Raw genomic sequence first — 16,393 nt, 5'->3', positions numbered from 1 at the left:
AAAACTTCCAACAGTTCACTTCAACTGCTTTCAGTGTATTAACTATTTCACATGTTCAACAGTGAGCACAAAGTGTATAGCTTAGCGTTAGCTTAGCATTAGCTGCTGTTAAACGTTTTCCTGTTTCCTATAGGGGGGCTTGTTTCCTGCCCACTGCCTGCGCTACAACACCAACATCTCCTTTCCATCCTCCACCTTCCTTGCTGCCACAGCCAATCACCTGCAGGTAACCCTCTAACCTCATTGGAGCCTCTCAACCAATCACAGAGCTGCTGCTTGGAAACACTGACATGTTATAGAGTTATATGTACGAGTTGTTGGTTTCTGTAATAATGTTTTAATATGTTTTTATGTTAGCACCAACAACCTGCTGTAAATCTCTTTCTGATTGTGATTGGTTCCTGCAGTGCCGCCAAGCATTGTGGGTAGTATATGAGTCCCTCCAGGAGGCGGACCTAATATTTGACGATTATGAGTTACCTGTCGGAGAGGGCGGAGTCACCTGGAACGACCAGAAACTCTCCGAGTTCAGACACCTGCAGACCCGCCTGCTGGAAGAAGGAGACTGTGTGAGTTAAAACTTTATTAACAATATCAGACCCTAACAGAGACTGTGTGATTATAACTTTATTAACAATATCAGACCCTATCAGAGACAGTGTGAGTATAACTTTATTAACAATATCAGACCCTAACAGAGACTGTGTGAGTTAAAACTTTATTAACAATATCAGACCCTAACAGAGACTGTGTGAGTTAAAACTTTATTAACAATATCAGACCCTAACAGAGACTGTGTGAGTTTAAACTTTATTAACAATATCAGACCCTAACAGAGACTGTGTGATTATAACTTTATTAACAATATCAGACCCTAACAGAGACTGTGTGAGTTTAAACTTTATTAACAATATCAGACCCTAACAGAGACTGTGTGAGTTTAAACTTTATTAACAATATCAGACCCTAACAGAGACTGTGTGATTATAACTTTATTAACAATATCAGACCCTAACAGAGACTGTGTGAGTTAAAACTTTATTAACAATATCAGACCCTAACAGAGACTGTGTGAGTTAAAACTTTATTAACAATATCAGACCCTAACAGAGACTGTGTGAGTTTAAACTTTATTAACAATATTAGACCCTAACAGAGACTGTGTGAGTTTAAACTTTATTAACAATATCAGACCCTAACAGAGAGTGTGTGAGTTTAAACTTTATTAACAATATCAGGCCCTAACAGAGACTGTGTGAGTATAACTTTATTAACAATATCAGACCCGAACAGAGACTGTGTGATTATAACTTTATTAACAATATCAGACCCTATCAGAGACAGTGTGAGTATAACTTTATTAACAATATCAGACCCTAACAGAGACTGTGTGAGTTAAAACTTTATTAACAATATCAGACCCTAACAGAAACTGTGTGAGTTAAAACTTTATTAACAATATCAGACCCTAACAGAGACTGTGTGAGTTAAAACTTTATTAACAATATCAGACCCTAAAAGAGACTGTGTGAGTTTAAACTTTATTAACAATATCAGACCCTAACAGAGACTGTGTGAGTTTAAACTTTATTAACAATATCAGACCCTAACAGAGACTGTGTGAGTTTAAACTTTATTAACAATATCAGACCCTAACAGAGACTGTGTGAGTATAACTTTATTAACAATATCAGACCCTAACAGAGACTGTGTGAGTATAACTTTATTAACAATATCAGACCCTAACAGAGACTGTGAGTTTAAACTTTATTAACAATATCAGACCCTAACAGAGACTGTGTGAGTATAACTTTATTAACAATATCAGACCCTAACAGAGAGTGTGTGAGTTTAAACTTTATTAACAATATCAGACCCTAACAGAGAGTGTGTGAGTTTAAACTTTATTAACAATATCAGACCCTAACAGAGACTGTGTGAGTATAACTTTATTAACAATATCAGACCCGAACAGAGACTGTGTGAGTATAACTTTATTAACAATATCAGACCCTAACAGAGACTGTGTGATTATAACTTTATTAACAATATCAGACCCTAACAGAGACTGTGTGATTATAACTTTATTAACAATATCAGACCCTAACAGAGACTGTGTGAGTATAGCTTTATTAACAATATCAGACCCTAACAGAGACTGTGTGATTATAACTTTATTAACAATATCAGACCCTAACAGAGACTGTGTGATTATAACTTTATTAACAATATCAGACCCTAACAGAGACTGTGTGAGTATAACTTTATTAACAATATCAGACCCTAACAGAGACTGTGTGAGTATAACTTTATTAACAATATCAGACCCTAACAGAGACTGTGAGTTTAAACTTTATTAACAATATCAGACCCTAACAGAGACTGTGTGAGTATAACTTTATTAACAATATCAGACCCTAACAGAGAGTGTGTGAGTTTAAACTTTATTAACAATATCAGACCCTAACAGAGAGTGTGTGAGTTTAAACTTTATTAACAATATCAGACCCTAACAGAGACTGTGTGAGTATAACTTTATTAACAATATCAGACCCGAACAGAGACTGTGTGAGTATAACTTTATTAACAATATCAGACCCTAACAGAGACTGTGTGATTATAACTTTATTAACAATATCAGACCCTAACAGAGACTGTGTGATTATAACTTTATTAACAATATCAGACCCTAACAGAGACTGTGTGATTATAACTTTATTAACAATATCAGACCCTAACAGAGACTGTGTGATTATAACTTTATTAACAATATCAGACCCTAACAGAGACTGTGTGAGTATAGCTTTATTAACAATATCAGACCCTAACAGAGACTGTGTGATTATAACTTTATTAACAATATCAGACCCTATCAGCGACTATGTGAGTTTAAACTTTATTAACAATATCAGACCCTAACAGAGACTGTATGATTATAACTTTATTAACAATATCAGACCCTATCAGAGACAGTGTGAGTATAACTTTATTAACAATATCAGACCCTAACAGAGACTGTGTGATTATAACTTTATTAACAATATCAGACCCTATCAGAGACTGTGTGAGTATAACTTTATTAACAATATCAGACTCTGTCGTCCATGTTTTATTGTCTAAGTGACTGACAGGAGCAACCATCTTTGAAACTGTATGATATTAAGCATAAGAAACATATTCTCATCACCGGTTTCTATGATATCTACCAAAACTACTTCACAACAATATGTAGGACATGGTCACATGACACCAAAACGACCAGTTAAGATCAGAAAGAGATGGTGCTTTGGGCTAACACAGAGCTCCTCTTTAAGTAGTACATGCTGTCTGAACACCTGTCTGGTATGGCACATGACCTGTTTCTCTCTCTGACCTGTCTGTCTCTCTCATCTTTCTCCAGTTGTCCAGTGTTAATGATTCTGGAGTTCTATCTTCTTACTTCAGCAATGTGACGGCAATTATACAGCAGCAGGTAATCACGCAGTCTCTGTGTCTCTGTGTCTCTGACTCTGTCTCTGACTCTGTGTCTCTGACTCTCTCTGTCTCTGTGTCTCTGACTCTGTGTCTCTCTGTGTCTTTTTCTCTCTGTGCCTCTGACTCTGTCTCTGATTCTCTCTGTCTCTGTTTCTCTCTATGTCTCTGTCTCTGACTCTGTCTCTGACTCTGTGTTTCTGACTCTCTCTGTCTCTCTGTCTCTTTGTCTCTGTGTCTCTGACTCTGTGTCTCTGACTCTCTGTGTCTTTGTGTCTCTCTGTGTCTCTCTGTGTCTCTTTGTCTCTGTGCCTCTGACTCTGTCTCTGATTCTCTCTGTCTCTGTGTCTCTCTGTGTCTCTGTCTCTGTCTCTGTGTCTCTGACTCTGTCTCTGACTCTGTGTTTCTGACTCTCTCTGTGTCTTTGTCTCTGTGTCTCTGACTCTCTGTGTCTCTCTGTGTCTCTTTGTCTCTGACTCTGTCTCTGATTCTCTCTGTCTCTGTGTCTCTCTGTGTCTCTGTCTCTGTCTCTGTGTCTCTGACTCTGTCTCTGACTCTGTGTTTCTGACTCTCTCTGTGTCTTTGTCTCTGTGTCTCTGACTCTCTGTGTCTCTCTGTGTCTCTTTGTCTCTGTGCCTCTGACTCTGTCTCTGATTCTCTCTGTCTCTGTGTCTCTCTGTGTCTCTGTCTCTATCTCTGTGTCTCTGACTCTGTCTCTGACTCTGTGTTTCTGACTCTCTCTGTGTCTTTGTCTCTGTGTCTCTGACTCTCTGTGTCTCTCTGTGTCTCTCTGTGCCTCTGACTCTGTCTCTGATTCTCTTTGTCTTTGTGCCTTTGACTCTGTGTCTCTGACTCTCTCTGTCTCTTTGTCTCTGGCTCTTTGTCTCTGACTCTCTCTGTCTCTGTGTCTCTCAGGACACCTGTGGTTGGATGGTTCTGAGGAGAGATCTGACCGAGGTCCTAATGTCGGCCCTGCTACATCACTGCGGCTGCTTCACCTGGACAAACAAGACCACCAGTTGTAGTGGACACACCCACTGACGTGATAAGCCCCGCCCATTGGTGTGATAAGCCCCACCCACTGAGACCAGCCTGCCATTACCTTATCTTTTTATTTATTCATTTATTTATTTACATATTTATTTATTTATTTATTTTATATTATTAAAACAATGCTGTTCTTATTTTTATACTTTTCATATTTCATAAATGACCTTTTATATTCATACTCTGCTGTTCTGTCTCAGTAATGTTCTATACAAACCAAATAAAGCATCATGAAAGAAAAGATTAGTTACAGTTTGACCTTTACTCCACACACACACACACACACACACACACACACACACACACACACACACACACACACACACACACTCACACAGACACACACACACAGACACACACACACACATTATCTTTACTTTGGCAATCCCTCGACAGTTTACATCAACACATAGGGAACACTGTGCTCTTATCTAGGAATGTGAACAGACTTTCCCTCCAAGTGAAAAGGGGGGGTGGCAGTAGCTCAGTCCGTAGGGGATCAATAAATAGTAGAAAAAAAAGGAGTGCCAACTACCTTCCTCACTGCCTCCAGCAGGAACTCCTATCGTTCTACTCATTCATACTTTCACACAGAAACTCCATTCAAACATCTTCCAGACGCTCTGGGTCATAGTCCATGTCTGAACTTTGGATAAAGAAGCTTTAATCACGGACAACTTTCTGCAGACAATTAAATTAAAATAGAAACAAGATAATCAGTGAGTCACTGCACAGCTGAGTCAGCATGTTTACTGTCTGTGTGTGTGTGTGTGTGTGTGTGTGAGTCAGTACCTGTGTGTCTGTCGGTTATAAAACAATTTTAAACTTGTTTTTTTAATGCTATAAAATTCAATATAATATACCCAAAATTCAGTAAAAGTAATCAGTAATTTTGGGTTCCATACAACCAAGTTATTTTTGCAGGCAAATTGGTTGAAAGAAACTGATTTCTGATATAACAAACATTGAAGGGGTTTTGATTTAAGGCTTCAGCGTGTCAGTCTGAGATATGGGGTCTCTGTGCTAGTCCCATCACCTGGTTTTGTGCCGAGAAGTGCCGAGGTGGCGCACTATAACAGACTTAGCTCATTTTAAATATAACCTTTCAACTTATTCATTTAGAATGGCTCTTAATACGTAGTTGCGTTGTGACGTTCTCCGTTTTTTTCTGCTCTCAGGTATTCTTCTGATTTTACTGTAAGTCTTTATTTCATGTAAAGCCCCCTGGATTCCTGCTGGTTGCTGTAAAGTGCTATATGAATACATGTTGATTGATTTATACATGTTATTAGATACATGTTATTGAAGTCTCTTGACTCTGCAGAGTCAGCAGCTCTGTTTTACTTTCTCTTTCTGACTTTAAACACTCTGACCGACGTTCATTCTGCAGCGCCGAGTTTTAATATCTCTCTCTGACGAACCAGAAATACCTCCCAGATAAATCACAGATTCACCTGTTCATCACCCCGCTGGGACTCGACGTGGAGATTAAAAACCAGACGGACTGTCAGAAAACTGACGAGGAAAAACCAACATCATGTTATAAATAATCAAATAATCATGAGTCACATTAAAGAGATGGCTATGAATCTTTTAAAGCGGCAATCTGTAATTTAAAGATAGTTATTATTTTCTAACTGTGCATACTTCAATGTGACTCAGGATGAATGAGCAAGTGAGTGAGCGAGTGAGTGAGTGAGTGAGAGTGAGCAAGTGAGTGAGCAAGTGAGAGTGAGAGAGCGAATTAGTGAGTGAGTGAGTGAGTGAGTGTTGACAGGATGCTGAGGTCCGTCCTGATCTTCACACTGATTGGTTAGATCGGGAAGGTGAATGTGAGAAACATTTGGAGGTAAAGAAGGAGTTTAATCTGATCTTCTGCTGACAGAAGCAGCTTAAAGCTTTAATCATGTCATCACCAACCGAGTGTTTGAATTCAGAGAATTTGTGTCGGGATGCCACAGTCACCGCTGGGTAATGTGGCTGAAAGGGAAGTTTGGGGGTTACTGCTGGAGCTGCTGCCTCCGAGACCTGATCCTGGAGAAGAGGGGGAAGACGGATGGACAAACAAGGGTTATTAAAATGATGAACGAACCAAACAGACTTTATGGATTAGTTTTATTATCAGTCAAAACAAAGAAACAGAATGTACAGTGCTGAGCTTCTTACTAGCACTAAAAACTGTAGCACCATTTAACTCACAGAGTGAGTCTTAGCATTAATAACTGAACACTTCAGTTCATTTCTGCTTTCTTTTATAATGTTTTATAACCTTGTGATGATGCTCTGTCTCATATTATTCACTCACTATGTCTGAAGCTAACGTTAGCCACCATTAAAGACCGGCTAATACTGCTAACTTATAGCCAACACAATAAAATAGAGCTAACGCACCATGTTAGTGTACTACATGTCAGTGTACTACATGTAAGTGTACTACATGTAAGTGTTCTACTTGTAAGTGTACTACATGTAAGTGTACTACTTGTAAGTGTACTACATGTAAGTGTACTACATGTAAGTGTACTACTTGTAAGTGTACTACATGTAAGTGTACTACATGTAAGTACTACCGAAGTATCCGGATTAAGAAACAGTATATGTGTCCGTGTTGCTGCAGTCGAAGATGAGTCCTCAGTATGTGGGCTACTCCTCAGTATGTGGGCTACTCCTCAGTGTGTGGGCTACTCCTCAGTGTGTGGGCTCTTCTCAGTATGTGGGCTACTCCTCAGTGTGTGGGCTACTCCTCAGTGTGTGGGCTACTCCTCAGTGTGTGGACTACTCCTCAGTATGTGGTCTACTCCTCAGTGTGTGGACTACTCCTCAGTGTGTGGGCTACTCCTCAGTGTGTGGACTACTCCTCAGTGTGTGGGGCTACTCCTCAGTGTGTGGGCTACTCCTCAGTGTGTGGGCTACTCCTCAGTGTGTGGGGCTACTACTCAGTATGTGGGCTACTCCTCACTGTGGGCTACTCCTCAGTGTGTGGGCTACTCCTCAGTGTGTGGGGCTACTCCTCAGTATGTGGGCTACTCCTCACTGTGGGGCTACTCCTCAGTGTGTGGGGCTACTCCTCAGTGTGTGGGCTACTCCTCAGTGTGTGGGCTACTCCTCAGTATGTGGGCTACTCCTCAGTGTGTGGGCTACTTCTCAGTATGTGGGCTACTCCTCAGTGTGTGGGCTACTCCTCAGTGTGTGGGCTACTCCTCAGTATGTGGACTACTCCTCAGTATGTGGACTACTCCTCAGTGTGTGGGGCTACTACTCAGTATGTGGGCTACTCCTCACTGTGGGCTACTCCTCAGTGTGTGGGCTACTCCTCAGTGTGTGGGGCTACTCCTCAGTATGTGGGCTACTCCTCACTGTGGGGCTACTCCTCAGTGTGTGGGGCTACTCCTCAGTGTGTGGGCTACTCCTCAGTGTGTGGGCTACTCCTCAGTTTGTGGACTACTCCTCAGTATGTGGGCTACTCCTCAGTATGTGGGCTACTCCTCAGTGTGTGGGCTACTCCTCAGTGTGTGGGCCTACTCCTCAGTATGTGGGCTACTCCTCAGTGTGTGGGCTACTCCTCAGTATGTGGGCTACTCCTCAGTGTGTGGACTACTCCTCAGTGTGTGGACTACTCCTCAGTATGTGGACTACTCCTCAGTGTGTGGGCTACTCCTCAGTGTATGGGGCTACTCCTCAGTGTGTGGGCTACTCCTCAGTGTATGGGGCTACTCCTCAGTGTGTGGGCTACTCCTCAGTGTGTGAGGCTACTACTCAGTATGTGGGCTACTCCTCACTGTGGGGCTACTCCTCACTGTGGGCTACTCCTCAGTGTGTGGGCTACTCCTCAGTGTGTGGGGCTACTCTTCAGTATGTGGACTACTCCTCACTGTGGGGTTACTCCTCAGTGTGTGGGGCTACTCCTCAGTGTGTGGGCTACTCCTCAGTGGGCAGGGCTTCCTGCAGAGCTTCCTGTTGGTTGGGGTCAACGTACTCCTGGTTGAATGTGACAGAATCAGCTCCCAGTTTGAACCTGTGGACGGCCAGCAAACACTGCAGCGCCTAAGGATAGAGGATTAAACTTTATTTACACAGTTACACTGCACAAAGAGAGGATTAAACTTTAGTAACACAGTTTTACTGCCGAGAGGATTCAAATGTTAAAGTTTATTTTATGTTCTGTCAGGTGATGTAGGCCAGGTGTACGTACCCAGGTGAAGAAGGAGAAGAAGGAGAAGACAATGGTGGCTCTGGCAGCGTCAGCTCCTTCATTCAGAGGGTTTTCTTCTTCTTTAGAAACCTGCCATTGATTGGCCAGAAAACAGAAACCCACGAACCAGAACAGAGACCAAAGAGCTGCAGAGAACACAGGTTACACATGGTTATTAATCACATAAACAGGGACCAGAGAGCTGCAGAGAACAATTCAATTCATAACAAGAGTTATCTCGAGACACTTCACAGATAGAGTAGGTGTAGACCACATTCTATAATTTACAAAGTCCCAACAATTCTAGTAATTCCCCCAAGAGCAAGCAGAGTGACAGTGGTGGGGAAAAACTCCCTATTAGGAAGAAACCTTGGACAGATCCAGGCTCTTGGTAGGCGGTGTCTGACAATGTCAGTTGGGGGTGTGATAAACAGAGGCAATAATAGTCACTTTAAAGATAAGGAACAGTGACTTCAAATGATAGTCGTAGTAGTTCATGTCATATTAGGGCGCTGCAGGGCATTACAGGATGTAGCGTGGCCCAGCAGAGCATGGATGGACGTAGCAGGAAGCAGCAGGGTTCAGCAGGAAGCAGCAGGGTTCAGCAGGAAGTAGCAGGGTTCAGCAGAATGCAGCAGGGTTCAGCAGGAAGTAGCAGGGTTCAGCAGGATGCAGCAGGGTTCAGCAGAAAGTAGCAGGGTTCAGCAGGATGCAGCATGACATTGCAGGGCACTGTTGAGCTTGGCAGGGAGTGCAGCAGGACCACGGCGAATGCTGCAACCAAGATCATGGTGCCAACATTCTCCAAGGAAATATGCTGTGAGAAAAAATCAAAACACAAGGACTCCGGGGAGTAAACTCCTCAGAGCCCATTTAGTAGCAGGCATCCCGTGTGACGGGATGCACAGAGATGAAAAGTTAGAGGAGAGAACAGTCAAAGGAAAGAGGAGAGGAGAGAGGTCCAAGGAAGGAAGGAAGGAAGTCCCCCAGACAGTCTAAAACTATAACAGCATAACTAAGAGAGACAGGCCGTTTAAGGAGAGGAGGCTGTTCGGGCAATCTCCCCTGCCGGATTGGGCTGTACTGGCCTGCCTCCCTCTACTTTTGTTATATTATTAATCTGACGACTATGAAGAGAAGCAGGTGGGCCGGGTTAGGCGGACACTGCAACTCCTCCTCTCTAACTATAAGCTTTATCAAAGAGGATGGTTTTTTAGTTTATTCTTAAAAGTGGTGATGGTGTCTGACCCTCAAACCCAGACTGGGAGCTGGTTCCATAGGAGAGGAGCCTGGTAGCTGAAGGCTCTGGCTCCCATTCTACTTTTAGAGACTCTAGGAACCACAAGTAGATCTGCATTCTGCGAGCGTAGTGCTCTAGTGGGACAATAAGGTACTAGGAGCTCTTCTAGATATGATGGTGCTTGACCATTTAGAGCTTTATAGGTCAGGAGAAGGATTTTAAAGTCAATCCTGAATTTAACAGGAAGCCAATGCAGAGAAGCTAATACAGGAGAAATATGATCTCTTTTCTTAGTTCTTGTCAGAAGACGCGCTGCAGCATTCTGGATTAGCTGGAGAGTCTTAAGGGACTTATTTGAGCAACCTGACAGTAGGGAATTACAATAGTCCAGCCTGGAAGTAACAAATGCATGGACTAGTTTTTCAGCATCGTTTTGAGACAGGATATTCCTAATTTTGGCAATGTTACGAAGATGAAAAAAGGCTGTTCTTGAGGTTTGTTTTAAATGGGCGTTAAAGGATATATCCTGATCAAAAGTAACTCTCCTAAATTTCTGACAGTAGTGCTGGAGGCCAGGGCAATACCATCCATAGTAGCTATATCTTTAAATAATGAGGTTTGGAGGTTGTTTAGAGCCCAGCACAATAACTTCAGTTTTGTTAGATTTTAACATCAGAAAATTGTAGGTCATCCAGGATTTTATATCTTTAATGCATGCTTAAAGTTTAGCTAGCTGACTGGTTTCGTCTGGTTTGATTGACAAGTATAATTTGGTGTCATCCGCATAACAGTGAAAGTTAATTGAGTGTTTCCTAATAATATTACCAAGAGGTAGCATATATAAGGAGAATAGAATTGGTCCAAGCACTGAGCCTTGTGGAATGCCATGGCTAACTTTAGCGTACTTGGAGGATTCATCATTAACATTAACAAATTGAGATTGATCAGAGAAATAGGACTTAAACCAGCTTAGTGCGATTCCGTTAATGGCAACTAAATGTTCCAGTTTCTGTAACAGGATGGTATGGTCAATAGTGTCAAATATAGCACTAAGATCTAGCAAAACAAATACGGAGATAAGTCCTTTGTCCGCAGCGGTAAGAAGGTCAGTAATTAAAAAATAGTGCTGTCTCTGTGCTATGATGCTTTCTAAATCCTGATTGAAAGTCCTCAAATAAACTATTGCTATGTAGAAAATCACATAATTGATTAGCAACCACCTTCTCAAGGATCTTGGAGAGAAAGGGAAGGTTAGATATAGGTCTATAGTTTGCTAAGACATCAGGATCGAGGGTGGGTTTTTTCAGGAGAGGTTTTATCACAGCTACTTTAAATGACTGCGGTACATAACCTGTTAATAAAGACATATTGATCATATCTAGTAATGAAGTGTTAATTACGGTTAAACGCTTCTTTGAGTAGTCTCGTTGGGATGGGGTCTAAGAGACAGGCAGAAGGCTTAGCTGATATCTTTAACATTAATTGTTGAAGGTCTATAGGATAAAAGCAGTCTAAGCATGTATATTATCATTCTTTCTAGTGATCCTGCGTTTAAAGGTGAACCGTTGGAAATTGAGGGCAAAAGGTGATGGATTTTTATCTCTAATAGTTATAATGTTCTCATTAAAGAAGCTCATGAAGTCGTCACTACTCAGATCTACAGGAATAGAAGGCTCAGTGGAGCTGTGACTATCTGTCAGCCTGTCTACAGTGGTGAAAAGAAACCTTGGGTTGTTCTTATTTTCTTCTATTAATGATGAATAGTAGTCTGATCTAGCATGTCTGAGGGCCTTCCTATAAGTTTTCAGACTTTCTTGCCAATCCAAACGAGATTCTTCCACTTTGGTGGAACGCCATTTACTTTCGAGGTTTCGCAAGATTTGTTTCAATTTGGGAGTTTGGGAGTTATACCAAGGCGCTAATCTCCTTTTCCTCATCATCTTCTTTTTGAGGGGAGCAACAGAGTCTAAAGTCGTCCGTAGGCAGGTTGTAGCACAGTCTACGAATATGTCAATTTGGGAGGGTCTAAAGTTAACATAAAGGTCCTCTGTTATATTAAGGCACGACATTGAGTTAAGTGCTGTTGGAATGTCTTCCTTAAATTTAGCTATAGCACTGTCAGATAGGCATCTAGTGTAGAAGCTTTTGTCTAATTTAGTATGGTCAGGTAGTAAGAATTCGAAAGTAATTAAAAAATGGTCTGATAATACCGGATTCCGCGGAAATATTATTAAATCCTCAATTTCAATACCATATGCCAGCACAAGGTCGAGGGTGGGAAAGCAGTACTAAGGCTATCATTGTCAACGTCCACATGGATATTAAAATCACCTACAATAAGTACTTTGTCTGATTGTAGTACTACACATGATAAAAACTCTGAGAATTCCGATAAGAGAGACACCGTGGTTATTAGACTATGGGTGGGCGACTGCTCTAATGGAAGCACAGAGGGGCGCGTAGTACTGCACCCCTGATTACTAATATCAAACTTGGGTTGTCATGGTTTATGTCTGATAAACTCGGTCCGATTTTTTGATATGAGAGCGGCTCCATCCCAGGTGGGATGAATGCCGTCTCTCCTAAACAGACCAGGCTTTCCCCAGAACGCCGTCCAGTTATTCACATAGCCCACATCATTAGCTGGGCACCCCCCCGACAACCAGCAGTGGAAGGATGAACACAGAACACAGGTTACACATGGTTATTAATCACATAAACAGGGACCAGAGAGCTGCAGAGAACACAGGATCCTTGAATCTGTTTTATGGGCCAGCTACATTGCATGAGTAACGTATGCTGTGTCTCAAATTGCGGACTTCTGTACTACACAGAGCACGTTACGAAGTGTGGCCACATGCAGAGCCCTGCGAGTCCCCAAATGCTGCTCGAAACAGATAAAATGTTGAGCGTGGATTGCTGGACGCTACTCTCCCTCAACGGTGGCCATCTTAGTTACGGAGCGGAGCCTACAGGAAGATGGTTACCAGGGGTGTCAGACTGGGGGTGGAAATGGTACTGAGTACCCAGGGCCCTCATGTGAGGAGGGCCCAAATAGATGTTAGAATAAATAGCTCTGGATGCAGGGAGGGGCCAACAGAGAATGCCTTTCTACAAAGCCACATCCCAGGGGTCTCATTTATAAAACTGTGCGTAGGATCCTTACTATAAGTGTATGTACGGCCAAAAGCCCAAAATGGCGTACCCGAAAAAAAGTCAGATTTATAAAACCGTGTGTACGCACACCTGTAAGCAATATTCCCTTTATAAATCAGAGATTAACTACGAGTGTGCGTATGTGGATCAGCCTCTTATCCCGGCCTGTACACGCCCATTTTTAACCATAAATAGTCGATGTAAAGCACCTCGTGAATGCTGATCAGTATGTTAATGACCCTGGCAGTTGTTCTTAGTTACACCGAATCATGACGAATCATGATGACTGGTGGAGAAAAAGCAAAAAAACTCTCAGACGCTTGGGAATTGCTGCCAGTGTAGGGAAACCGGATTTATAGACTACCTTCATTAATAATACGTCCAAAACGGCAGGCATCAAAGCACTCGGGGACAGCTTCGATATACAAGACTTACTGTATATGATAAGATTTAACAGAACTATAAATTATACCCAAACAAGCCTTAGTGATAAAGATGAAGATTATATATAATATTAATATATAAAAAAACACTGTCTGACATTTCCCTCTGGAAACAGCAGAGAATGGCGAGGACCTGTATTTGGACCGGGATGGCATGGTTCCGGCGCGTTGCCGTCTCTACTGGACCCAATTCAGTACATAGATCCAAGAGCTCAGCTCTAGGGAATCTAAATTGGCATATTAGCCAGTCATCGTCATGGTCCCTGAAGTCTCCTTTTCTCCTGATTCTTCCATTGGGGGTTAGTCTTCCTGCAGGGCCAGCAGTGCCATCATGCAGCATTACGCACGGGTTCACCGCAATATTTATATGCAGGTTTTGTTATGAACGGTATTAAAGTTCGGACTGATAACGAGGACATTAAGGGTAACAATTGCGCTAGAGCTTAACGGCTGTATTTCCAGACTTTGACATTTCATGATATATGCACAGTTTTGAAGACAGATATTTAGTTATTTACACTGTGTTCTGTAGTTATCTAATGCTAGTGTATTTGATGCTATCCTGTATTCCATGCAGTCGGGCCATCTCCTCCTCCTGCGCTCCGTAGCAGACAATGTGATGGTGAGACAGCGCTGATTAAGTATTAGGAACAAGTTTTGATTTAAGATTTGAGTTGGAGGTATTTCTGGAACAATTATCACTCAGTACAAGCGCAAATAACACTGCTGGATTTAATCTTCATGATAATGTGGATGATATGGAGTGAAAAAATGTGCGAGAGGCATCAATACTAGAAAATATTACGAGTAATCTTATTCCCACATGTACTCTCTGCAGTCTGACTTCAGTTCACCACCTCACCATCTGTGTCACCAATTCCTATTTTGTCTCCAAAATGTCAGAGTCAGAGTTTGCGTAAAGGACATTCTCCCGTTAAGTTTTTTATAAATCACAACCTTTGCGTGGGAAGTGGCGTACGCACGTTTTCAGCCCCGTTTTGTGTGTACACCACATTTATAAATGAGCCCCCTGGTGTTTACTATAGAAACGGCGACACACAAACTATAGAAATATACCACATATATGTATTTTTTTCAATTGAAAAGTACAAGTATTTTGCCGTCAGTTAGTGAGAAAACAAGCGGGGCGGACAGCAGTATGGTTTGAAATGCTGAATGATTTATTTCCAAAAGAAACTTGTGAGCACATCTCTGGTAAACAGGTGATTCTCTGTGGAGAAACTCAGTGTGACAGATCTAAAATCAGTGTTAGTGGACTTAGAGTTTCTACAGTCAGACATGTTTGTTCCACCAGTGGAGGCGGAGTCTCACCTGACAGGGCCATGTCGGCCATGACAGCCTTCTTCCTGTCCTTCACGCCAGTAATCTGAGGGAAATAGGAGTCCAGTGCCAGGAGGCCGCTGCTGCACAGGAAGCACAGCGTTGCTATGGCAATGGCGTAGCTGCAAGCGTGCTGGTTGCGGTTGAAGATGCAGAACTCATCCTCCTCTTCGGGATGGTTAGCGTAGCCCTCGTTAGCAACGCAGCCGAGGATCACGACGGAGCAGAGCTGCACCACACGGTGATTAAAGTCAACTATTACCTTAATGAAATCAATCTGAACCGTGACATCATCATAACCTCATGAAAGAATGAATGAATGCCTTTATTGTCATTGTTCACACACACACACACACACACACACACACACACACACACACACACACTTTCACACACACACACACACACACACACACACACAGACAGACAGACAGACGCACACACACACGCACACTAACACACATACACACACACAAACACACACACACACACACACACACAAACAAAACACACACACACACACACACACACACACACACACACACACACACACACACACACACACACACACACACACACACACACACACATACACACACACACACACACACACACAGACAGACAGACAGACGCACACACACACGCACACACACGCACACTAACACACATACACACACACACAAACACTCACACACACACACTCACACACACACACACACACACACACACACACACACACACACACACACACACACACACACACACACACACACACACACACACACACACACACACACACACACACACACACACAGACAGACAGACAGACAGACGCACACACACACACACACACGCACACTAACACACATACACACACACACAAACACTCACACACACACACACACAAACACTCACACACACACACACACACACACACACATATACACACACACACACACAGACAGACAGACAGGCACACACACACACACACACACACACACACACACACACACACACTAAGATACAGAAACAGCTGTTAGAAGATGACATCATCAGACTCACCCAGCAGGCGACCCTCAGAACGGTCTGAGGCTGTCTGAAGAACACCAGCGGGTCGAACGCCTCGCCTGCCTTCCCCGCCCCGTACGCCTGGAAACCCTCCATCCAGACCACTTCCTGACCCAGAACAGTCTCGGTCTGGAAGATTCTACTCAGACCAGTTCCAAGTTGCTCTCAGTTGAAACCGTTGAAGAGCAGTTACATTTCAGTCCATTTATCTGACTCTTTGATCCAAACGTCCAATCAGTGATCCAACATGAAGCTACAGACTCAGAACACACAGAAGTTCATCAGCTTCTCCAAACAGACACATGCTACTAACTCCACAGTTCCTGTAAACCACTTAAACCAGTGAGAGGTAAACCTGTTCTCTTCTTTTTCTTCTTCTTCTTCTCTGCAGTTCTAAATGGTAATCTGCTGTAATCCTCTTCATCCCTGCTGAGA

At 42.5% G+C, this 16,393-nt stretch overlaps 1 protein-coding gene across 1 annotated transcript; it reads right to left on the bottom strand.

Annotated features, from left to right (window-relative positions):
• Positions 1–6,451: 6,451 nt before the first annotated feature.
• syngr1a (synaptogyrin 1a) lies at positions 6,452–16,054 on the bottom strand. The gene is made up of 5 exons (XM_028600510.1): positions 15,953–16,054; positions 14,882–15,119; positions 8,711–8,856; positions 8,457–8,562; positions 6,452–6,588 (listed from the first exon to the last, which is right to left on the bottom strand). Exons 1-5 carry the CDS (start codon positions 16,052–16,054, stop codon positions 6,452–6,454), a joined length of 729 nt encoding a protein of 242 aa, XP_028456311.1.
• Positions 16,055–16,393: the final 339 nt, after the last annotated feature.

The sequence above is a fragment of the Perca flavescens genome, chromosome 15 (assembly GCF_004354835.1).
Source record: "Perca flavescens isolate YP-PL-M2 chromosome 15, PFLA_1.0, whole genome shotgun sequence".
NCBI lineage: Eukaryota > Metazoa > Chordata > Actinopteri > Perciformes > Percidae > Perca > Perca flavescens.
The sequence above is the reverse complement of the archived record's forward strand: the minus strand, read 5'-3'. Positions and strand labels throughout refer to the sequence as shown.